At 48.0% G+C, this 23,826-nt stretch overlaps 1 protein-coding gene and 5 non-coding genes across 6 annotated transcripts; 3 read left to right on the top strand and 3 right to left on the bottom strand.

The window, feature by feature from the left end:
• The first annotated feature begins 271 nt into the window (after positions 1 to 271).
• On the top strand, positions 272 to 7,751 carry LOC129689317 (low affinity immunoglobulin gamma Fc region receptor III-A-like). Its single transcript, XM_055624453.1, has 5 exons — positions 272 to 353; positions 905 to 925; positions 1,267 to 1,521; positions 4,343 to 4,597; positions 7,184 to 7,751. The coding sequence occupies exons 1-5, from the start codon at positions 314 to 316 to the stop codon at positions 7,354 to 7,356; spliced, it is 744 nt and encodes a 247-aa protein (XP_055480428.1). The 5' UTR covers positions 272 to 313; the 3' UTR covers positions 7,357 to 7,751.
• Positions 7,752 to 10,323: 2,572 nt separating this feature from the next.
• Trnan-guu (transfer RNA asparagine (anticodon GUU)) lies at positions 10,324 to 10,397 on the bottom strand. Its single transcript has one exon. It is a non-coding gene; the product is annotated as a tRNA-Asn (tRNA).
• Positions 10,398 to 12,224: 1,827 nt separating this feature from the next.
• Positions 12,225 to 12,296, bottom strand: Trnad-guc (transfer RNA aspartic acid (anticodon GUC)). The gene has a single exon. It is a non-coding gene; the product is annotated as a tRNA-Asp (tRNA).
• Positions 12,297 to 12,748: 452 nt separating this feature from the next.
• Trnag-ucc (transfer RNA glycine (anticodon UCC)) lies at positions 12,749 to 12,820 on the bottom strand. Its single transcript has one exon. It is a non-coding gene; the product is annotated as a tRNA-Gly (tRNA).
• A 357-nt stretch (positions 12,821 to 13,177) lies between these two features.
• Trnal-cag (transfer RNA leucine (anticodon CAG)) lies at positions 13,178 to 13,260 on the top strand. Its single transcript has one exon. It is a non-coding gene; the product is annotated as a tRNA-Leu (tRNA).
• A 7,409-nt stretch (positions 13,261 to 20,669) lies between these two features.
• On the top strand, positions 20,670 to 20,740 carry Trnag-gcc (transfer RNA glycine (anticodon GCC)). Its single transcript has one exon. It is a non-coding gene; the product is annotated as a tRNA-Gly (tRNA).
• The last annotated feature ends 3,086 nt before the right edge of the window (positions 20,741 to 23,826 follow it).

Genomic DNA, 23,826 nt, shown 5'->3' with positions numbered 1-23,826 from the left:
CACCAGGGTCGTGCTGCCCCATACACTCTGATAGGTCCTCCAGGTGAACCCCAGGTGCTCAGCTGTGCTCTACACAGAACAAGTGGGCACACCCCCTCTGGTATCCTCCAGGCACTGTCCCTCCTGTCCCTGCCCCGCTAACAGGGCTCACCCATCACATTCAGGAATCAGATGATGTTTCTGGAGAAAAGAAACTAGTGAGATGGACTTGGGGGTTGGGGAAAAAAAGCTATTTACTTCCTCTCTTCTAGTCAAATAGGCCCCTTAAGGGTTCCGGATATCTGTAGTGGCATTTTCTGTCTGGTGCAGCGACATGTGGCGGCTATTACTACCAACGGCTCTGTTACTTACAGGTAAGTGAGGCTCGGTCTAAACGGAGGTAAAAACTTACGGTGGCCTCTGTCAGGAGAGGTCTGCCCACTTTCAAGTCAGGCATGGAATCCCCACTATGGGCCTGGATTTAGCTCCTCAGACAGATTGTTAGAGATGAGCAGTGTCCTAGCTCTGACTTGCATTTCTGGAGGTGGCTGTGAGTCCACCCATCTATCATCCCTAAGTATGAACTGAAGAGCAAGGACTCTCAGGTGGCTCCTAAGGTTCATGCCTTCCAGTGTGATAATCGCAGGCTCTCTTTCCATTTCTTCTCTTTCCAGGTGGGGGTTTAGGATATGATGGTTTCTGTGGGCTTGATTTAGGGAAATGCAGCCTTTACTTTTAACCTGACAGTTTAAATACAGAAGAACAGGAAAGGAAACAATGTCAAAAACTAGCATTTGAGTTTCCTGCAGACAGGCCCAGAGCGTTAGAGGGGAGAAGGAACCAGCAGGAGTAAAGGCGAGAGAGAGGGAGTCTCCCTCCTCAACATCTGATTCATACTGCTTCTTCTTTTTCGTTTTTCTTGCAGTTTCCTCAGGCATTGGAGCTGGTGAGTTTGCCTCGGGGTCTTAGATTGATGGAGTGAGTCACATACAAAGGCCACAGAAAGTTGGAAAGGACTGTTGTGTGATGTCTGGCACGTCAGGGGGCTAGGAGCAATACCCTAACACAGTCAGGATCAGCCCAAGCACCCCTGGCCAATTTTCCTCCAACTATAGAAAAGGTCAAAAAATGGGGCCAGGTGCTTTGCTGCCTAGATACCTTAAAAATGAGCCATAGATGGGCTTAGGGCACTGTGGGTTTGTTTGCTCTGCCAGTGTTAGCCTGGGAGTGCCCTGAAATGCCCATTCATCTGTGTTCTCACTCGACATTCTCTTGACTCCACATCAGGTCTCCAAAAGGCTGTGGTGACCCTAGACCCTGAATGGGTCAGGGTGCTCGAGAAAGACCATGTGACCCTCAAGTGCCAGGGTACCTACTCACCTGAGAACAATTCTACCAAGTGGTACCATAATGAAAGCATCATCTCACACCGGAATGCCATCTATTTCATCAGAGATGCCAGAGCTAATGACAGTGGAGAGTACAAGTGTCAGACATCCGGCTCCATGCTCAGTGACCCGGTGAAGCTAGAAGTCCATGTAGGTGAGTTGAGGGGAAAGAGAGGCCCTTTCTTGGGGAATTACTTGGGGAAAGCTGGTATGGCTTGGGATGGGAGCAGAACTACAGTTCTAGCTGTAACCAAGCCAAGCATCAAAACTCTTGCAGTGAGTGCAGGACGGTGACATGGAACGCTTTCAGGAATTGGCATTTTCACAGAATTCACGCAACACAGATAGGTGCTCTGAGGTCTGAGGTCAATGGCGAGCTCCACAGCATTCATTAGTTAGACGGATGAATTTGTTCTTAGGATCTAAGTCTTCTCCTCACTCCCAGACTTCACGCTCAAGCTCATCTAAAAGGCCAAAGAGCAGGCCTCAATTTCAGGTCTGGACCACTTAGTGGTCTGGACCATCTTCCCATCAATGCCATGCTGGAGCTTACGAGTTAACGTATGCTTGGACCCTTCCAGGGGTGACACACCTAGTGTAAGTGACAGACCTGACCAGGGAAGCAAAGAAACAAAGAAAGGATAAACACAGATGGACACACAGAAAAGCTCAGATCCAATGGGCTGGGCTCACAGCAGCCAGGAAGCTAAGAATGTTCACAGAAAAAAAAAAAAAAATCTACCCAAAGAAAATACAGAGCATGAGTGAAAGTGAAACTGGGTCCTAAAAGAGAACCAGGATAAATTGCCCATGGTCGCAGCCTCTTGCAGTCCTTGTTAACTAACTGTCCAAAGCCCATTTCTAGAGCCAAGTCAAGGAAATTCTACACTAGAGTTGGGTTTTCTTTTCAGCTTTTGTTGTTGTTGTTGTTGTTGTTGTTGTTGTTGTTTTTGTTTTGGGAGGGTTTGTTTGTTTGTTTGGTTTTGGTTTTGGTTTTGGTTTTTGAGACAAGGCCTCACTATGTAGCTCTGGCTGTTCTGGAACTCACTATGTAGATCAATCTGGCCTTGAACCCGCCCACAGAGATCTTCCTGTTTCTGCCTCAAGAGTGCTGGGATTAAAGGCCTGTTCCTTGATTTCTACCGCTTCCTTTTAGTATCTCCCCTCAAAGGTACACTCTTAGATAGCCATTTTTCATCCAACATGCAAACTGACATTCCTTCTTGTAGCTCTGCAGAGTGAGAACTGTGCAGTCTAGGTGGATAGACAAAGAAGCCACAAGAACCAGCTTGAGAGGCCCAATTCAATGGGACCCTGATGTAGAGCTCCTTCTGTTTCACCTTCTTCCCTCCAGGCCCGTCCCACCCACTCCCACTGTACAAAGGAGACAGCTGTGTGAACATAGTGAGGCTTCTGTGACGAGATTCCGAGGGTACGAGGAAAGATCTCTGCCCGAAAAAGTCGTCCTTTTACCTGCTTGTCATACTAGGATGCTGACACACACATGTCCATCCTATGATAAATGTAGAGCAGTGATTCTCAACTTGTGTGGGGGCGGGGACCCCTGTGGGGGTGCATATCAGATAGCCTGCCTGATAGTTATTTACATTGCGACTAATAAACAGCAGCAAAATTACAGTTATGAGGTAGCAACAAAGTGATTTTTCGATTGGGGTCGCCACAACCTGGGGAACTGTATCAGGAAGGCTGAGAAGCACCCATGTAGAGGATGAGGATGCACAGACCTCCCTCGCTGCCATGTCAGGGACTCCAAAGCCTCAGACCTGTGGAACATGGCAAAGCCTTCTCTTGGCGTGAGACTTAGGGGGAGGGTCCAAGTGTGGATGTTGGCAGTGTGTGCAGAAAATGTCCACCGTGGCTCTCTCCCCTGGATGCTTACGGCCTGGAGACTGACCCCTACAGAGGCTGCTCCTACCTGAATTAGCTAAACCTGCCTCCTTGATCATCTATATGCAACAATAACCTTACCTCATGTTTGGCTGGATGTAATAACCCCAGTTTCTTATTCAGCTGCCTGCAGTATCCCCACTCCCTGTTCAATTACATATCTTGTAGAAATTAACCACACCCCAGTATAATGCTTCGGAGTATTTACGTTTCTATGTTCTAGGCTATAGGTTCTGTGAGGTTAGGCATCATAACGCCTTAGAACTCTGAATGTCCCCAGTGTAAAATGTCTGTCACATGTTTGTTGAATGAATGTATGTCCATATATCAGTTATGCTCGCAGCAAGACAGACAAAACAAGAATATTCCCCTAGACTTTGCCTCGGAGCATACCTGTGACCCCAGCTCCTGGGAGGCAGAACTGGAGGATCAAGCGACACAAGACTCCTTGCTGTTCGAAGCAAGCTCAAGAAAGCCTTGGTTACACAAGACCCTGTCTTGTGTAAGAAACAAACACATAAACGTAATATTTTAATAAAAGAATATCACCCCAAACGCCAAGCTATATCCATATCAATTACAATCTTATGCTAACCACAATGTACTCCTTAGCTGAAAAAGTAAGAGGCTAAATAGGTGGTATTTTTAATGGCCAATATAGCTTGTTTGTTTATAGCTTTTGTTTGCTTGGGGCATTTCTTTTTGTTTTATTTTACTTTTTAAATATTAGGCTCCATGTAGTTCAGAGTTGCCTGCACCTCACTATGTATTGAGTCTAGGCTAAACTTAAAACTCCTGGTTTTCTTGCTTTAGCTTCTTGTTTGCTGTCTTGGCTGATAAATGATCTACCTTATTAAATAATAGAAATTGATCTCTCTTGGACAAGTCTTCCTGGTGTGTCCCTTTTCTCCTTTAGACAGAAAGTCATAGTATGATCTGAGGAGCTGTGTAGGACAATTCTCCGTCTGGATTTCCATTGCATCTAGGATGGAGTGGTGACCTTTCCCTGTAGAAGAGATCCAGATTCAGAACCTGGCTTCCCACTCTGAGATCTCTCTGTCTTTCAGGCTGGCTGGTGCTTCAGACCACTAAGTGGCAGTTCCAGGAGGGGGACCAGCTCCGGCTGAACTGCCACAGCTGGGAAAACAGACCTGTGAAGAAGGTCACGTACTTGCAGAACGGCAGAGGCAAGAAGTATTTCCATAACAATGCTGAATTGCACATTCAAAAAGCCACACACAAAGACAGCGGCTCCTACTTCTGCAGAGGGCTTATTGGCCACAACAACAAATCTTCAGAGTCCTTGATAATCAGGATAGGAGGTGAGAGTTCTTCAGAACGGTTCACAGCATGCTAGGGTTTATGATTATTATTATTACTATTATATTGGTTTTGTTGTTATATATTATTATATTTAGTGTGTGTGCATGCATATGTTTGTGTGTCTGTGTGCGCAAGCCACAGTGAGCTTGTGGAGGACAGAAGACGAGTTTTAGAAGTCAGTTCTCTCTTTCCAATACTTGAGTCCTGGGGATTGAACCAACTAATGCAGTTAGGATTGGCATCAAGAGCTTTTGCTGGCCTTTTTCAAGTTTTAAAAATCTTAACCTGGCACAGATATGGAGGACCTATTGTACTCTCAAACGGTGCCTTTGTTACTTTTATATTGCTAAGAAGAGACACTGTGACCAAAGCAATGTATAAAAGAAATGTACTTGGAGGGTTGCTTACAGTTTCAGAGGGTGAAACTCTAAGTGTGGCCATTGTGGTAGGAATCATGGCCGCATGCACTAGAGCAGGAGCTGAGAGCTTACATCTTCTTCACAAACCATGTTTCACAAAGCAGGCAGAGAGAAGGAGAGCCTGGGCTCTGGAAGCCCACCCCAGTGATATACCTCCTTCAGCAAGACCACACTGTCCCAAAACAGTCCACCAACTAAGGCACAACAACTAGGCTCGTTCAAATACATGAGCCTTTAGGGGGCCATTCTCGTTTTGAAACCACCGTTTCAAACCTCTGCTCTTGCAGAGGACCTGAGTTCAATTCCAAGCACCCAAGTGGTGGCTCACAACCATCCATCCACAATTCTTATTCCATGGGATCTGATGCCTCTTCTCACCTGCCAGGGTCCTGTGAATGTGGTACACATACATACCTTCAGGCATACATGCACACACACGCACACGCACACACACACACAAACATACATACATACATAAGAAATTAAATAAATATTTATTTTTTAAAAGTGAAAATTAAAATTAAAGCTGGGCTACGTGTGATAGCACGTGCCTTTAATCCCAGCACTCTGAGGCAGAGGCAGGTGGATCTCTGTAAACTGAAGGCCTGACAGGTTTGCATAAGTGAGTTTTAGGCTAGCAGAGGCCACATAGTAAGACCCTGTCTCAAGCGAGCAAAGAAATGCAGCTAGGGCTGGGGAGCTGGCTCAGTAGATGTTGAAGCACTTGCCCAACAAGCATGAGGGCCTGGGTCACAGCCCCAGAGCCACAAAGCATGCTAGGGGTGGTGGCACACCAGCAATCCCAATGGTGGGAAGGGAGGGACAACAGATCCTAGGACACGCCCGTTTAGCCTAAGTGGTGAGTTCCAGACCCTGTCTGTCCTAGCTCACTTTCTGTTGTGATAAATGCCATGACAAAAACAACTTAGGGGACAGAGGGGCTTATTTCAGCTCATACTTCTAGGTCGTAGCCCATCACTGAGGGAAGTCAGGGCAGAAACTCAAGCAGAAGTGAGGCAGAAGCTGTGGAAGGCCACTGCTTACTGCCTGGCTCTCTGGTTCATGCTCAGCTAGTTTCCTCGTATGGCTTACCTGCGTAGGAATGGTGTTGCCCACAGTAGGCTGGCCTTTCCACATCAACATCTATCAGGACAACTTCTCACAGATATTCCGGCTTAGGCAATTGCTTCACTGAGGTTCTGTCTTCCCTGGTGATCCTAGGTTGCGTCATATTGACAGTAAAAACTAACCAAAACATTGCTGAAAGGAACTGAACAGCATTTCTGAGAATGACACTCAGGGTTGTCCTCTGATCTTCATGTACATGAACACAAACACACACACACTCACATGTACCCATGCATACATGTACAAATGCACACATAAACACACCACATGCTTAAAATTCTTAGTTAAAAAAAAAAAATTAAACCCAGGCAAGATGGCAAGATGGCTCAGTAGAGGTTCTGGGTTTGATTCCCAGCACCTACATGGTGGCTCACAGTTGTAATTCCAGTTCCAAGGAATCTGACATTGTTTTTGGGCCTCCATGAGCACCAGGCATGTACCTGGGGCACAGACATACATGCAGGTAAAATGCCCATACACATAAAGTCAAAATTAAAAAATGTTAAATAAGAAAAGTATTATCTAGGCTTGGTGGGGCACATCTTTAACAGCAGCAGTCAGGAGGCAGAGGCAGGCAGATCTCCGTGCTTGAGGACAGTCTGGTTTACATAGTGAGTTCTAGAACAGCCAGGGCTACATAGTGAGACCCTGTATTTCAAATTTAACAGAGAGAGAGAGAGAGAGAAACCAAAATGCGTGAATTTGTCCACTTCCTAGCCAACAGTAACATGACAGTGTCACAACTGTCATGTGACACCGGTAGACAACTTACCTTGCCGGACCCGCTCTGCCGCATCACCACCCAACAAGCGGAAGCCGTTAACTAAATGTCTGACCTGCCTGCCGGGCTCCGCTTAGGTTCCGCTAAGATCCAGAGCCAGGTGGGGGGAGCAAAGAACTGGTCCAGGTTCTCCCACATATCCCCTCGCACCTGAATCGAGGCAGGTGTCAGGAGCCCTGTCTGGTGGCGTTGACCTCACTGTTTATCCAATGACTTGATGACAATCGTCTTTCTCATTTCTCTGTTCCTCCTACTAGATGGGACACCTCCCTCCGTCTCTCCATCTCAGATTATTTTCTGCCTGCTGGTAGGACTCTTGTTCGCAATAGACACCGTGCTGTATTTCTCTGTGCGGAAGGGTCTTCAAAGTTCAGTGGCAGACTATGAGGAACCCGAGGTTCACTGGAGCAAGGAACTTCAGGACAAGTGAGGTCACCCCGTATCTCATGGGGTGATAAGAGCAATGATGTAGCACCTAAGAACCTTTCTGTGGACTTGCAACCTTCCCATCTGCATTGGGCATCATGCCTTGAGCAGCACGAATGGTACAGAGAAAGGCCCCTCCCCCAACTCTGGCTTTGTTTGTTTGTCTGTCTGTCTGTCTCCAATGGACCGTCTCAGGGGAAAGGAAAGGCTTGTGATCTTCAAGGACCAACAGTGAAGCACCAGTGAGTATGAAGCTGTCCTCACAAGAAGCGATGCTTCAGAGTTTTACGCTTTCTCTGTCTCAAACACTCCCTTAGAGTAAAGCAGCAACATGGACCGGGGTGGTGACGTTTTCCATGCTCAAAAGTGTTCCTAAATAAACTTCTGTAGGAAAGTGAATGGCTGTCTGAGCTAATGTGACAGCTTTCTGCATGCGTTTCTTCAGGCCTCATTGCCTTCAGGGAACCCCGAGACTTCTATCAGAGTGTGGGAAGTCCTGGGGATCTAGGGCTTACAGCTGAACTGAATGGCAGCCAGGAGCAGTTGGTGGTTTCTGAGGGAGGGAGGGAAATCAGTTTGTAGCCTTGGGTAAAGTGCCCTAACCTACCACCTGGGCTCATGCAAATGGCCTTAATTAAACTCAGTGGGAAATAAACAAGCAAGATGGGAAAGGAAGTAGGAGTGGGGCTTTGTTCAGAAGGGTGGGCCTCCATGGGAACAGGAAAGGGTGAAAACGTGAGAACTGCTGAAATTGCAGGCGAGTTTCCTGACAAGACAGCAATGGCCACGGTTCATTAAAGGGTGCAGAGGCGGACCCCTTCAGAACCAGTTTCAGAAATCAGCGTCTGCTTCATTGCACAGAGCAACCTCTTACACAGTGGAAGGCAAATCAAGTGTGATTGGTTAGCACACGACCTCAGGTTGGACAGTGAGAGCTCATACCGCTCCCGTCTCTATGCGGAAGACCTGGAGAGTGCACCGAAGGCCAGCTACCAGCTACTCCTGCTGCTTCAGGACTCAGTGTTCTGGCGTCTGAGGCATGGCCTGTGAGGCCTCTTATTTAAAAGCACGGCGTGCCAGCCATGCTGGCTGCCGGTCATGCCTGCATTTTCTCCTTTGGAGAATGACCGAAATATATTTATCGGATGCATATCTGAAGCTGTCAAATAACCTTTCAGGTTTATTTAACTTTGTGTGTATGAGCATTTTGTCTTCACGTAAGTCCGCACATACATGCCTGCCTGGTGTCGTCAGAGGTCAGAAGAGGGTGTCCTGTCCCCTAGAACTGGAGTTACGGATGGTTGTTCGCCACTAATGGGTGCTGGGAACTGAACCGAGGGCCTCTGTAAGAAGTGCTCTGAACCGCTGAGCCATCTCTCCAGCTACAAGTTAAAAACGTTTCTTTTCTTTCTTTTTTTTTTTTTTAATTGTGAAGAGCAGAGCAGGGAGCTGGAGAGACGACTCATCCTAGACCGGAAGCCACAGCTAAATGTACTAGTAGTGAGCCTTGTTTGACGTGAGCCTTGTTTGGGGGAGGCTCCGTCAGAACTGAAAACGGTCTGAATAGGATGTCATATTGAAACGTCTTGATGCGTTGGCCCAGGGCATTGGTCAGTTCTGGGCCAGTGTGGGTGGGGGGGGGGGGGGGGGGGGTGGAGTTGAAAAGAAAGCAGCAGGGGACCTGTGCTACGCTAAATGCAGCCGGCTTAGGATCTGACTTGGGAAAACGTGCTAAGAGTCCACCACCAGTCCACAGAAAGGAATGGCCGCAGGGTGAAGACGTTTGTTGACCAAAGTCGTAGTAGTCCGAATTACAAGTAAGAATTACATTGGGACTATAAAAATCAGCTTTTCAGTTCCTATGTCCCTTCCCATAATACAGCTGATTCTAGTCATATGCACTATCGATTGTGTCTAGGCAAAAGATTGGTAAGTAGGGGAGTCTCCCTAAAAGGTCGCTAAAGGAGGCTGGCATGTACCCCAACCCAATTCAAGCTGGGTCAAATTCTTCTGCTCTGCACATCCGGGTACAATGGAAATACACTGCAGTAATAGAAACTATCTAAATTGGATTGTTGCCAGGGTTGGGGAGACTTATGTGATTATTCAGAGATGGAGTATGTATGGCGCAGTGCAGGTTGGGGCGGGAGGGTTCTCGGATCACTCCAAGCGTTGCTTGGAGAGGGGTAAGCGTGCCGCGGTGCGGGCACCAGGGTGTCCGCTGCATTATAGGAAGAGAGTGTGTGTATGTGCACAACCCAAGACCGAGGTGGGGTCCCGGGGTGGTAAAATGCCCCCTGTGCTCGCCTTCCCACCTGCAAAGTGCCAGCAGTGAACGCAGGTGCTGAGAAGATGAGGCGAACAACTCAGTCTCCTTCTCCATCCAGCCGCCCCTAAGCTGGCGAGGTCAGGAGGTGTGGTTCTGCCTGCTGGATCTCACAGAGCCAGTGAGGGAGAAGGGAGGGAGCTGGGGCCCCTCGGTGTGAGACGCTGATACCCCAGCTGAAGAGACGGCGTCGGACGGCGCCAGCTCACGCTGAACAGATTCTGGGGCAGCTCCGGGAGCCGGGGGCTAATGGCGATGAGATCAAAGAGGAAGTGAGAGGGGCAAGGCGGAGGCACCTGAGCCAACGCGGACGCTCCACGAGCCCGCAGTCAGGGAGGGATCCAGGAGTCAGAAGTCAGGGAATGCGAAGGAAGCCAGGCACCAAACGTCCAAACCCCCACAGGGTGGGTGTCTGCTTTCTGATGCAATTTCAGCGGTGAACGAGCAACCGTGTTTGCGAAAGCGGATTAGCTTCCAGACACTGCTAGCAAAAAAAAAACTTGGGCTGAGGTGTTTCTAGACCACCGCGTTAGGAAGGTCAGACGCTGGGCTCCTGGCGGGTAGCTGACGTTAGCTTTGAGTTACTCGAAGGACAAATTTCGGGAATGCGAGGTGCACGGAAAAAAAAAAAGAAAAGATCGTCCCCGTCCCTGGGTGGGCTCGAACCACCAACCTTTCGGTTAACAGCCGAACGCGCTAACCGATTGCGCCACAGAGACAGGTGATGCTCGGTGGCGCTGTCAAGTCAGGCTTTACCGAAGGACACGTCGGTCGCCTCCGCCTGCCGAACGCTGGGGCCGAGATTGACAGGGGAACGGACGACACGTCCCCGCGCGCGGGGTTCGGAAGGACGCCACCGCCGAGGCTCTCCGGAAAATCCCGAGGGCTTGGGAGGAAGGTTGCTTTTGCTCGGAAACGTGGCTGGTCCGGATGACCCACGCGTGCAAACGTGCAAACACATACAATTTGTCGTTATTATTGAGTCCTTTATACCCGTATAATCTGCCACGCGTGACCTTCCCGCTGACACTGTCTCTGCGCTGTGTGGGGGTCTGAATGACGTGTGAAGAGGCGGCTGGGTTGGGGGAGGCCTGTCCTCGCGGGGTGGGTTTTGAGGGTCCAGAAGGCTGCCTACGCCCAGTGCCTGCCTTTCTCCTGGTTGTGCTTGTGAATCTAGATGTAAGCTCTCTGCCATGGCTCCAGTGCCCCTGCCCTGCCTGCCTGCCATGGTGCCTGTGAGAGCCGTCCAAGGGGAGCAGAAGAGAAGAAGAGAAAGCATTTAAAGAGGAAAACAACAACAAAGAGACTGACAAAGAAAGCCAACGCGGCAGGAAACGCCCCACAACTTAACCACCACCTTAGATTCTTTCCTTCAGCCTTAACCTAATCAGAGGTGATACTCTAAGACATGTGTTGGGGTTTTTGGGGTTTTTTTTTTATATATATATACAGTAAACAGACACTAAGTTTTACGCGAAAACTCCTGAGATGTACAACACCGAATGAGCTACGGAAACGACGCCTTTGGGGTGCTTATGACGTGTGACGGAGAGGCCACAGGCGTGGGAGCATCGGGGCAAACAAGAATCTCGGTTACCCTCTCCCAGCTTCGCTGCAAACCCGAGGCAGCTGTAAAAAGAGCCTCGTCAAAGAGCAAGCAAGATGCTCAAATTTTATCCCAACTTTATTTTCAAAACGTGACACACACACACACACACACACACACACACACACACACACACACACACCCCAAAAAGCCCGAGGGAGCTGGAGATGCAGCTTAGCGCAGAGCATTTGGCCTGCGGGAGACCCTGGGCTCTATTCCCAGCACTGCGAGCACGAATATGCCGGAGAAATATTCGGCAGAATGGGAACAGGGGCGTGATGGGGGTGGTGTGGCTTTCGTTTGTTGACTATTTTTCTGCGAGGAGTAGGTACTACAGGAAAACGATTCTCTTTTCTCCCAAAATGAGCATGTATTATGTGCCATATAATCATTTATGCTCAAGTCAACCGTTCAAAATAGGTACAATCTCACACACACACACACACGCACGCACGCACGCACGCACCCCTTAGGGGAGATAGGGGGGAAAATCCACTGGAAATGACGCAAGTGCTCAGACACAAATGTGTCAGCCTAATTACGGAGTCGTGTGTAGCTTAACACACTGAAGTGATTAAAAGGAAGGCCGGAAGCGGGGCCTCCGAGGATGGAGGATGGAGCAACGCGAGGCCGGCCTGCACGAAGCGCTTTCCTCCTTGGCAGGACCCTATCCCCCTGCAGAGGGTGTCGGGGCTCGTGGATCCGATTAAAGTCCAGAGGAACCGAGGCGGACTCTCCCCTGGTGATTTAAAACTGCCAACAACTAGCCAGACCTCCAGACCCTCCAGACCCCGTGCTGCTCCTGGGCTAGGTTCTTGCAGCGTGGCCCGGGAGAGGAGCTCGGACAGGCAGGTTTACGTCACTGCGTTTACTGGAGAGCCGCCGCCTCTCAACGTCTCACCGCTGTTCGGCTAAAACTGTATAAAAGGATGACACCAGCCTCCCCGTCGGGGAATCGAACCCCGGTCTCCCGCGTGACAGGCGGGGATACTCACCACTATACTAACGAGGAGCGCCGCGACGAGGCACCTGAAGTAGGTGCTTAAGGAGGGTAGGTGTGCGCTACTGCTGTTCCCCAGAGGTGCGCGAAGCCGGCTTCCACGCAGGGACGCTGGAGCGCGGAGGTGCAAGCGTTACCCGTCTGCCGGTGCCCCTTCGAAGCATCGTTTCGGCATTAGCCAACGTGGAAATCACTACCTTTTCCTAGTCTTCGAGGTCTGTAATGTGCTCTCCACTCAGCCTTCATCAGGAAGGACAGACAGTTTCTCTAGGGATTTCCTAAACATGCGATAAATAAAAAAACACACGTGCGCCTGCCTCCCGCCTGAAAGGGCTTCGGTGGCCGAAGCGCGCAGCCATTGGCGCTTCATGGGTTATTCATCTCAGTGACTCCAATTTAAAACACGGTTTCAAAATGTGCTTCTCACGCGCGCCGGCCTGTTCCCAAAGGCTCAAAAACGGGTCTGCGTTGGCCGGGAATCGAACCCGGGTCAACTGCTTGGAAGGCAGCTATGCTCACCACTATACCACCAACGCAGGACGCGCTCGGGCTCTCTTTTCCCTTCCCAATGTGAGACCGTCGTGGCCCGTTCGCCTCTCCTGCTCACGGCCCGACGCTCCCGGCTCCGGCTCCGCTTGCATCCGGCCCCGCCGGGCAGCTCCCAGCGTGCCCCGCGGACGGACCGGTCCGGGGTCCTCTGCGGCCTGGCTCCGCCCTCTCAAGAGACGGAAGGCCCAGAGTGACGAGCAGGAGAGAGGAAAGGGTGTCGGCCGCTGTCACTTTTCCCGCTCCGCGAAAGCGTTCCGGGGAGTCTGTAAGAGAAACATGGATGAGGGCTGCGTCATCGCCGTTTGTGATCTTATAAGACAGAATAGAAAACAGCTGTTCAGCGTGTCAGGATGGCCGAGCGGTCTAAGGCGCTGCGTTCAGGTCGCAGTCTCCCCTGGAGGCGTGGGTTCGAATCCCACTTCTGACAAATGCTCAACTTTTTTTTTTTTTTTTTCTTTAGTCCTGTTACTTTCCCATCACAGCTGAGCACTAACGGTATTTAAGGTATAGCTTTTGGAAAATTGAAAAGAAAATGAAAATTCTTCAGCCTGTGGTGGTGCATGCATGTAATCCCAGCACTCGGGGAGGCAGGGACAGGGGAATCTCTGTGAGTTCGAGGGCAGTCAGCTCTAGAGAGCGAGTTCAGGACAGCCAAGGCTACACAGGGAAACCCTGTCTTGGAAAAATTAAAATTAAAAAAATGAAAAGAAGTTGACCATCACTTGGAGGATGGGAAAACCTTTAGATAGGTTTATTAAAGTTTGCCGAGGCTATGACTCTCGGAAAAGCATTTGATCTCTCTTAGTCTCAATCCTAGTAAAATGGATATAAGAATTGATGGAGTGAGATAGTCTCAGGCCAGCTGACTGCCTCTCACAAGACTCCCAGGTAACTGGAATGTTTATTAAAGCTGCAGAAGAGCTGGCCTGTCCTCTTCACAGGATGAAGCTGATGTGGAGGCGCCCATTCCCGGGCTTCTCAAGAGGCTGCCTTTCACTCTGCCTCGTTTCAGCATTTCCAACATGTCAGCCACTATGCTTAAAACAAAGGAGAGAAAACTGCTGTGAAAACCATAGTATGTACATTAGATGTTAGACATTCAGCAAGTTCTTAAAAGAAACATGAGCCAAGCAGTAAAGTAGATCACCTATGATCTGTAAGGTGATGGCTCGAGTACTTTCATCTCTATGTTATTCCCCACAAAAGCATCAATCATGTCATGAAAAAAAATATATATATATATATTTATATATATATATATATTTAAAGACACGGGTCTTTAAATAAAAATTTTAAAATGAAAGTCAGGGATAGACTCTCTGTGAGTTATTAGTCAGCAAGGCCCCAGAGACTACTGCCACCCCTCTTGGTTGTCCACCATGCTACGGCAGGACCCCGTTGCCGAAGACACACATGCTATAGCTTCAGGACATTCAAAATTAATCTTGAGCCGACAAGAAATTTCCTCCCTGATTGTTAGCTTTCCAGTTGCTCGGAGGTGTTATTCAGGCCACACAGACACACCTGTATACACAGCTAAAGTTTTGTTTTAAGACAGATGTGCTCTATCCAGGCAGTGGTGGCACATGCCTTTGATCCCAGCACTTGAGAGGCAGAGGCAGGGGGATCTCTGTGAGTTTGAGATCAGCCGGGTCTATGGAGACAATTCCAAGACAGCCGGGGCTACGTGAAGAAACCCTGACTCAAATAACCGAGAGAGAGAGAGAGAGAGAGAGAGAGAGAGAGAGAGAGAGGGAGAGGTGATCACTGTACACTAATGGCATGACAGTCATGGGGTAGCCAACCACTTTTAGATTAGATGTGAGTCCTGCTCCACAGGAAATTCATTCCTGGTACTGTAATCCTGGCCAAAGCCCATGACTTGGGGGCCACAGGCCCTAGGAGGACCTCCTATTATTGTTTACTAAGTGGATGTGTCAAAATGCCATCTAAATACTTATGTTTATAAACATAGGTTGGAGCTGCTCTCAACTTAGGCAAGAGAAGGTTCTTTCTGCAACGGGCCACAGTTTATGCAGAGACTCAAAACTGGTCAAAACGCTGAAAACGTGTGACTGGTGAATGTTCATCCCTCAGTAGGACCTCTGTATCAACCCCTCAAGATTAAGGGAACTCGAGGAAGAGGAGGCAGAAAGAATGTAAGAGCTGGAGAACAGGAGGGGTGCTGTAAAATTGTCCTCTGGGCATGACATGGCACTCAAGAACTCACAGTAGCTGTGGTTACCTGAACAGAACCACACCAACAAGATCAGTCAAGTTCTAGCAGACTGTCCTAACTGGACTCAGGCAGAGAGAGAGAGAGAGGACATGGAGATTGGAGGGGGATTGTGTCAGGGGCTGTTGAAGATGATAGGAGGGGAATCTTCAGAAGGCATAGGATAAAGATAGTGTGTATGCATGTATGAAGTTCTCAAAAGATAAATAAATGATGTTAAAAATAACAGACCATTTGGATGGCAATAATCAAAATGCACTCTATGGGTATATGAAATCATCAAGGAACCTGTTTGTTTGTTTATAAATTGAATCTCGCCGTACAGTTCTGGCTGGCCTAGACCTTGCGAGGTAGACCAGGCTGGCCTCAAAACCACAGGCACCCTCCTCTCTGCCTGTTGAGTGCTGACATGTCCTATAAGAGAATAAATTTACTTAAAAAGTATTTTAAAAGCAAACAGCTGAGGGCTGCAGACGTGGCTCCGCCTGTCAGAGAGCGCGCCGCTGTCCCAGGGCACCCGAGACTGGTGGCCAGTGCCCCCACTGGACAGCTCACCAGCAGCTCTGGGGATGCAGAAGTTCCCTTGTCCGGCCTCCTCAGGTGGATGCTCACAAATGTGCATAAGTAAGAATAACTTTTTTTAAAAGTCAGAATGAAGAGACCATTTATAAAACGCCTGGCCTGTCTTTAAAAATGCAAAGATCATGAAAAATAAGACTGTGTAATTTGTCAGAGTCTACAGAGTTCAGGAGGCATGATGAAGCGGTGTAATATGAAACCCAGCATTGGTTTCTGAAACAGGGAAAGGACACATTCGTGGGAAGATTCGAGGCCTCAATGAAACCAACAGCTTAATCAGTAGTGGTTTTCTAGTGACCTTTTCTCCAGCCTAAGTGTTTCATGCTTATGTAACACCTTAACATTAAAGGAAGTTGACTGGGAGAAATGAAGTAATTTTCCATAGTGTCTTTGCAATTCTTTTATTAATCTGAAATTACTGGCGGGGGGAGGGGGGACCCTGAAAGTCATTGCCTATGAGGAGAAGCTGGGACTAAGACAAGAAAGTACCCTCGGCGGCGTCTGGTTGCTTAATAATGAACATCTGTGCTGACTTAATTTGTTCTGTTTGGAAGAACTAGGGAAACATGGTTGTAACTACAACAATCAAAGTAAGACGACAGGGGTGCGGGAAGCCCCGGGTGAACGCTCGCTGTTGATGTGGACGAGGCCGTGTCAAGGGCCGTGGGAGAGCGGTGCTCACGGGAACAGCAAAGCCTTTCTCTGTGTGAGCGTGCACAGTGACAGTGTGTGTGGAAAACGTCTGCCATAGCGCTCTCCTCTCGCTGTCTGAGGCCTGAAGGCCGTCCCCGACAGAGACTCGTCTCCTTGTTCAGCTGGGTGCGATGACCCCCCACACACACACTCTTCAGCTGTGTATAATGAACACCGAGTTCCCCGGGCGCGGTGGTCTCTCCGTCGAAGACCCTCGTCCACTTGACAACAGCTGTTGTAGGAGTCCATGTGCCTGTGCGTATTTGTTGTTTCCTCATCCCCTTGCTGTCTCCCCCTGTCGGGTCAGTCCCTAAGGCCGTGCCAGGACTCGGCAGTAAGACTGTCGTACAACCTAAGGATCCATAATGGCTGATCATATAATAAACACTTTTTAAAGAAACTTAACCCAAACCGTCAGTAACTGCTTAAAAACAGATTTGGAGCCTGGTGGTGGCCATGACTTTAATTCCAGCACTTAGAGAGGCAGAGGCAGAGGCAGGCAGATCTCTGTGAGTTCTAGGACAGCTAAGGCTACACAGAGAAAACCTGTCTCAAAAAAAAAACAAAAAACCAAACCAAAACAACAATAACAACAAAACAGATTTGGAACTTAATTTGTTTAAATCTTGTTATAGAAAATTAGTAGGACCTCCTTGGGAGGATCTGAGGTGTTTTTGTTTACAAGAAATATACACGTTTTCAAAATTAAAAGAGAAAGGCACATTGTTGAAATGCTAAGAAACTCCGGAATATTGCATACTCATCCTGTCTGTGGGTGAACACGTTGAAGAGGTTAATGTAAGTTGAAAAGAAAGAAAAGGGAGACAGGATTGGTACATGCAACTCTATCTTTCTTCAATGCTTTTCTTTTCTTTTCTCTTTTTTCTTTTCTTTTCTTCTTTTTGCAGTTTCTCTTAGTGTAAAGCCGGATTGTAAAACACTTGGGTGAAGTGCAGGCCAACAAACGCGGTTAAAAATGTGAAATGACATCCAGGCACTGTGGCTGCCTCCTGTCCATCAGCAAGAGTTTATTACCCACTCAAATAGAATTTAGGATCGCTCTGGGCAAGCTCATTGTCCCTTCTGAACCGGAAGAGAATCCCCAGCTCCTGAGATACATAGAGGTGGGATGGATGAATTGGGAACGAAGCCGTGCAAGCTTATCCTTGTCATTTGCTTGAGTGGCAGGGACAGCTGAGCAGGAGAATATTTCCCAATTTCAGTCACTTGAGAATGGGCCTTTAAGTCAAGCTGACCCTCCCTCTGTTCCCATAATGACTAGGTGACCGTGAATAACTCATCTGACCTCTTTCTACTTTAGAATATTCATCTCTAGGTAAAATAAGAGGTTGGCGAGACGGCTCAGGACACAAGCCTGAGTTCTATCTTAAAACTACCTAAAGGCAGAAGGGGAGAACCAGCTCCACGGAGTTGTCCTCTGGCCTCCACACTTGTACTGTGTGTAATAATAATACTAGTGCCTCGTGATAGTGCATGAGTTGAGTACACCAAACATCTGTCACCTAACTGGTACTCAAGGAATAACAACTAGTAACAGCTGATGTTTGCCAACAGTATGTTAAATGCCTACCCTTCTTCGCATTTTACACCTAGTGAGGCCTCACAGCTATACAAAGGAATGCTAGGATCACCGTTCCCACTGCATAGACAGGAACATTGCAGTTTGGAGAGTTTAATCTGCACAGTAGTTTATGACAGAGCTGAAAAGCCCGGCAGTCTAGTGTTGATCTTGTCCTCACATTAGCAGAAACCAGATGAAACCAGCTGTTTCCCTCACAAAGGTGGAATCAGCCTAAGTTTAGTTAACCTCCCTAGACCTACTCTAACACACCTAAAGCCTTGGGTGGTCTTGATTCCAAAAGGACAATGGAATGAGCTGATTAAGAAACAAGCATGTGGACAGGTCCAGCCTGGCGGCCCACGGCTTTAGTGTAAGCACTCAGGAGGAGCTGTGTGAGCTGGACAACGTACTGAGACCCTATCTCAAAAATGCCAGAACAGGGGTCTGGAGAGATGGCTCATCAGTTAGGGGCACTGACCAGAGGGCCAGGGTTCAAATCCCAGCCCCATATGGCAAACCACACCTGTCTGTAACTCCAAGATCTGACAGTCTCACACAGACATACAAGCAAACAAAACACTGATACACATAAAATTAAAGAAAATTAAAAACAAGCAAAAAAAAAACCCACACAAACAAACAAAACAATAACAAACTATTTATTAGTGTAATCGATGCTGACAAACTAAACTTCCAATATGTAATTTTTACCTTAAGGTTGTATATGAACACCATATCCCTTTTCTTTCTTTCTTTCTTTCTTTCTTTCTTTCTTTCTTTCTTTCTTTCTTTTTCTTTCTTTCTTTCTTTCTTTCTTTTTTCCAGCTTAAAACATTTATTTTATTTTAAAGTTTTTATTAAATTTTATTTTTTTATATTAATCACAGGTTATTTACTTTGTATCCCAGCTCTAGTCCCCTTCCTCATTCCCTCTCAACCCCACCCTCCCTCCCTCATCTCCTCCCATACCCCTCTCTAAATCTATTGATAGGGGAGGTCCTCCTCCTCTTCCATCTGACCCTAGCTTATCAGGTCTCTTCAGGACTGGCTGCAATGTCCTCCTCTTTGGTCTATCAAGGCTGCTCCTCCCTCAGGGGTGGGGAGGTCAAGAGCCAGCCACTGAGTTCATGTCAGAGAAAGTCCATATTCCTTTTCTAGCACAATCTTCACACTGCCATATTTTCTCCATGTGTCCACCTTAAAATTTTCCACTTAAGTGCTGTGTTCCCCATATAGAAATCTTGAATATAATAAGTTGATGTGTGTGTGTGTGTGTGTGTGTGTGTGCGCGCGCGCTTCACAAAACTAGAAAGGGGAACATGAAACAGGAAAAAGGATCTTAAGGGAAATGGGGGAAAGCACAATTAAATAGAGTGACAAGAAAGCAGAAGGGGAAACTAACTATGAGAAGAAAGGGCACCAACTGAAGGCAAGAGGGAGCTTAAGGAAGGAAGTTCAGAGTAGCGAGTGAGGAGAAAGTAGAATGGCACAATGAAGCCCGTTACTTTCTTTAAAAAAAAAAAATGCATATCAATGTTTTGCCTTAATGTTTATCTCTGGGCCACATGTGTCTGGTGCCTGTGAGGCCAGAAAAGGGCCTCAGATCTCCTGCATCTGGGGTTGAGACAGTTGTAGGTTGTCATGTGGGTGCTGGGATCTGAACCTCCGCATGAGCAGCAGGTGCTTTTAACCACCGGTCCGTCTCTCCAGGCCTGAAGCCCATCCATTTCTATGCAAATATTTTTTTCTGTTTTAACGTTGCTTTAGGGGCTGGAGGTGCAGCTAAGACTGAATACTGCTGTTACACAGGACCTGAGTTAGGTTCTCGGTGCCGATATCAGGCGACTCACAACACCTTGAAACTCCACTTCCAGGGGGATCCTGTACCTCTGGCCTCCAAGGGCACCAGCACTCATGTGCACATACCTTTGTCTCCTTCACACACAGTTAAAAATAATATAAGTAAAACTTTTTTAAATACAAATTAATTTTAAAGAAAGATACCTTGTATATAGCCTTGTGGATTTCCTTCACATGCCTCCTTCAGCATCTACTCCAGCCCTTTACACTTCTGAAAACTGAGCCCCACCACCTACTTCTCGAAGACAAGGGTCTGGTCGTTCTTCTCGCTGAGTGAAGGTCATTGCTTGCTCGCTTTTTTTTTCCATCTGTCCTCACAGATAGGGTCACATCCCTCCGTTCTCTGGAAAGGTACTAAGCGGCTTTAGCTTAACCTGGACCGAAAACTCAAAACTACAGGCTTTAGAAGACACATAGGTTACAAAGTTAGTCTGACCCTTTCGATAGTAAGGATTGACAGACTGACAGACATCGAAGGTGCCTCCACCCAGATCGGCGACGTAGCGGGCATGGTGCGCCCTCCCCGCCCACGGGGCCCTGTGGCTCAGCCAGGACCAGCCGCTAACTCGGGCAGAAGATTCGGCCCCAGCAACCTGGAGAGGCGGAGCGCAGAGCGGCTGCGCCCCATCGAGGGCAGTTCCCCGCGCGCGCCAGCCGGACGCCCGGCCCGGTTGCCCCGGGAAGCCGGGCGGGTGCCGCCACGAGACAGAACCACAGCCTCCAAGCTAGAACTGTAAACACCGAGGGCTTGTTTTTAAAAGAGCGGGTTCTTGGAGCATGAAGGTCGCGTCTGCAAAACTGATGCGAAGAGGATGACTGCCTAGGAGATGCAACGAGAAACAGAGGCCAACTGAAATAGGAGAACAGCAAATCCTTTCCTCGTTCGGCATTGGTGGTTCAGTGGTAGAATTCTCGCCTGCCACGCGGGAGGCCCGGGTTCGATTCCCGGCCAATGCACGCTGCTTGTTTTTCGATTCCTTTTCTTTAGCCTAGCTCGGTAACTCAGGGTTCTTCTTTTACCGGTTTACCTTTGAGGAAGTCAAACTTAACCTTGCGGCCATATGGAATTCGGAAACACCCTACCCTTGCAACACCTGGGAGAGCCCGCACTTCTCTCCTCTTTTTGAGACCAATCCTCGCTTTCTTCAAGCTAGGGACTCAGAATTCCCTTTTGCAAGTTCTCAGTATCCTCAATAGAGGAACCTGAAAGCAAACGCTTAAGGAAACTCAAGGACGATTTTATTAGAAGAGAAGCCACAGACTGTATTGTACCCACTGCAAATGCCAGAAGCTGCCAGGGGAGGGAGAGAGTCGTGCCTTTGGAGGTCAGCAATGGAGGTCTGCAAGCAGCTATAAAAAGGGACTGGAGGTCTTCAAGAAAACACTAAGAAGGACAAGTGTCAAGGGCAGCACACTAGGATTCTGGTCAGTGTTGTGCCCGAATCGCGATACCCCAAAAGACCACCACCAGGAGCCGAGTCCATTGCAAACCACATGAGGATCTTTTTATTACAAATTACAAGCTGCAGCTCAGGCTCACAGCGCCCACCGCTGAAGTGGTGAGAGCTGAGAGCCCTGTGCCCAGGTTAGTTGGATAATTTAAAGATTCTGGTCCCTCCCAGCAAGCCCAAGGCAGGGGCGATTCCTGCCTGGCAAGCATCTATTGGTCAAAATGCTGCATTTTGAAATGATTGGCTATAGGAAGGTCCCCAGACCATTAATGATCTGGTGTCCCTCCCTAGGGGGGGGAATGGGCCAGTTTCCTAGCAACTGTATCTCTAGTGGGTGGGAAAAGAATGCAGTAAGGCATGTTCTTCCCCTCAGGGCATGGCTGGACTTCTCCACCCACATAGTTCAGGCCTTAATTAATAATAGCTGCTAATTTTTAATCTTTTGGTCTCTCATCAGCATCTAAAGATCGAAAGAGTAAAAGAACCAGGTTTAGTGGCATACGCCTTTAATCCCAGCACTCAGGAGGCAGAGGCAGATGGATTCCTGTGAGTTTGTAGGCCAGCCTGGACTACAGAGGGAGTTCCAGGTCAGTCAGGGCTCTGCAGAAAGACCTTTTCTCAACAAAACAAAACAAAGGAGGAGGAAAAGGAAAAGGAATGCTTTTGAATTAGAACCAGGAAAAGAGGGCAGATTTAGCAGTGAAAATCTGTAAGTACCTGCCTAAGATTGTATTCCTTTGACCTGGAGGAAAACAACTTTCCCTTAATGGGCATCACTCTGAGGTCTCACCTTTTCATATGTAAATGAGAGTCCAAAGCTGATAACAAGAGAGAGATCCGGTCTCAATGGCTTCCAACTCTGCTAATGCCTGTCTAGCTGCCTAATACCAGCACTACTGGCCTCCAGCCCCAGCTGAAACTTCTAATTTTCAAAAATAGATGTTAGAACTCCTACTGGATAAACGGCTGTTTTCTTCCCGGAAAGATCACAGCCCAGTGCGGTATCTTGACCTCTGTGAACGGAAGGGATACCCCTGATCCAATACTGAGCACAAAATAAAGCCAAGCTCTACAGTATGTTTTAGAGCATGCCCTCAGACTATACATAAAAGCCTGTCACACCAACTAGCCGTACGTTCTCGGTCAAGTGGTTTCATCTCTCTGGGGCACACCTTCCTCGGTTTTAAAATGAGATTGGACCACCTTTTTGTTTGTTTGCTTGTTGTTTGGGGGGCTGCCGGAGCCCACCAGCAGAGTCGAACAGTTCTTGAGTTGGGAGTGAGGATTAAAATTAATAAAATAAACACACAGCACACAGGAAATTTTTTAAAGGTCCAGACTCGACAGCCATGGCAAAAGGCAGACTGCTGCAGCAAGCTGTGCCAGCAGCAAGTCTCTCGGCTCTGCCTGCCTCCTCTGCCTCCTCTGCCTCCAGCCCTCTTCTCTAGCTCCTCCCCTCTTTCCTGTCCTCTGGCTCCTCCCATTGCACAACATTGTATCTAGTTGCTTATTTGTGTCCTGTTTACACAAGAGTTGAGACAGGATGCTTGGAGCATCATCTTCAGCCTTCTTCTGCAGTAACTGTCGGCCTGTCTTTTTATTGTAGAGTTTCTAAGCCAGAGTAGAAACATCTCAGAACAATGTTTAATTTCCACCAGGAGCCTGAGGAGGAGGTGTGACCCTCACAAGCTATCCCACCTGCTGTCACAAACAAAAGGAGATGGACTTGCAAGTTCTCTGCCATTAGTAAAGGCCTGCTAAAAGCCATCTCTCCACCGGCCGCTTGGAGTCACGGCTCCCGACTTGGGGCTGGGTGGGTTTTCATTTTGCTTTGAGTCAGGGTTTCTCTGTGTAGTACTGCCTGTCCTGGAAGTCACTCTGTAGAACAGGTTGTTCTTAAACTAAGAGATTCACCTGCTTCTGCTTCCCCAAGTGCTGGGATTAAAGGCCACTACCACTGGTCTGGATCACCTTCTATAAAGACTTTCCAGACTAATGAGCTCTGATTTCAGACAGTAAAGAATGCACTTAATCCACACATATTTATCAAGTGTTTTATCAAGTGCCATGACCCTGAACTAGGGTCTGAGGTGTGTGGTGGTAAACAAAACAGGCAGTCACTCCTGTAGCCAGTAAACTAATGGGTGGAGGAAGAGAGTCACACATTAAGCAAGCAAGCAATATACATTGACTGATGGTAACAACGAAGGAGGAAAAGAAAAAGCAGGAAAGGGGAGTTAGGAGTTTGGGAGAGGAATAAGGTTATACTACTGAACAATCAAAGAGCCCTTACTGGTGACATCTGAGTAAAAACTGAAAGGACATTATCTGAGTCTGTTTTCTGTTACAAAGCATATGAGACTAGGTTGTTTTTTGTTTTGTTTTTTTAGGAAATAGGTATATTTTGTTCATGGTTATAGATGACCACATTTGCTTGGCTTCTGATGACAACTTTGTGTTGCTCTGTGCATGGCAGAAAAGTACAGCAGCGAGTAGGGGCATGGGTGAGAGACAAAGCACCTAAGCTGCAGGATAGCAGGATAGCGAGGCTATCCCTTCTGGAAATCAGCAATCCCTGCATCTGTGGAGGCG

This window comes from Psammomys obesus, unplaced genomic scaffold (genome assembly GCF_907164565.1).
Source record: "Psammomys obesus unplaced genomic scaffold, mPsaObe1.curated_primary_1811, whole genome shotgun sequence".
NCBI lineage: Eukaryota > Metazoa > Chordata > Mammalia > Rodentia > Muridae > Psammomys > Psammomys obesus.
Note: the sequence above shows the minus strand (reverse complement) of the source record. Positions and strands in the feature narration are given on the sequence as shown.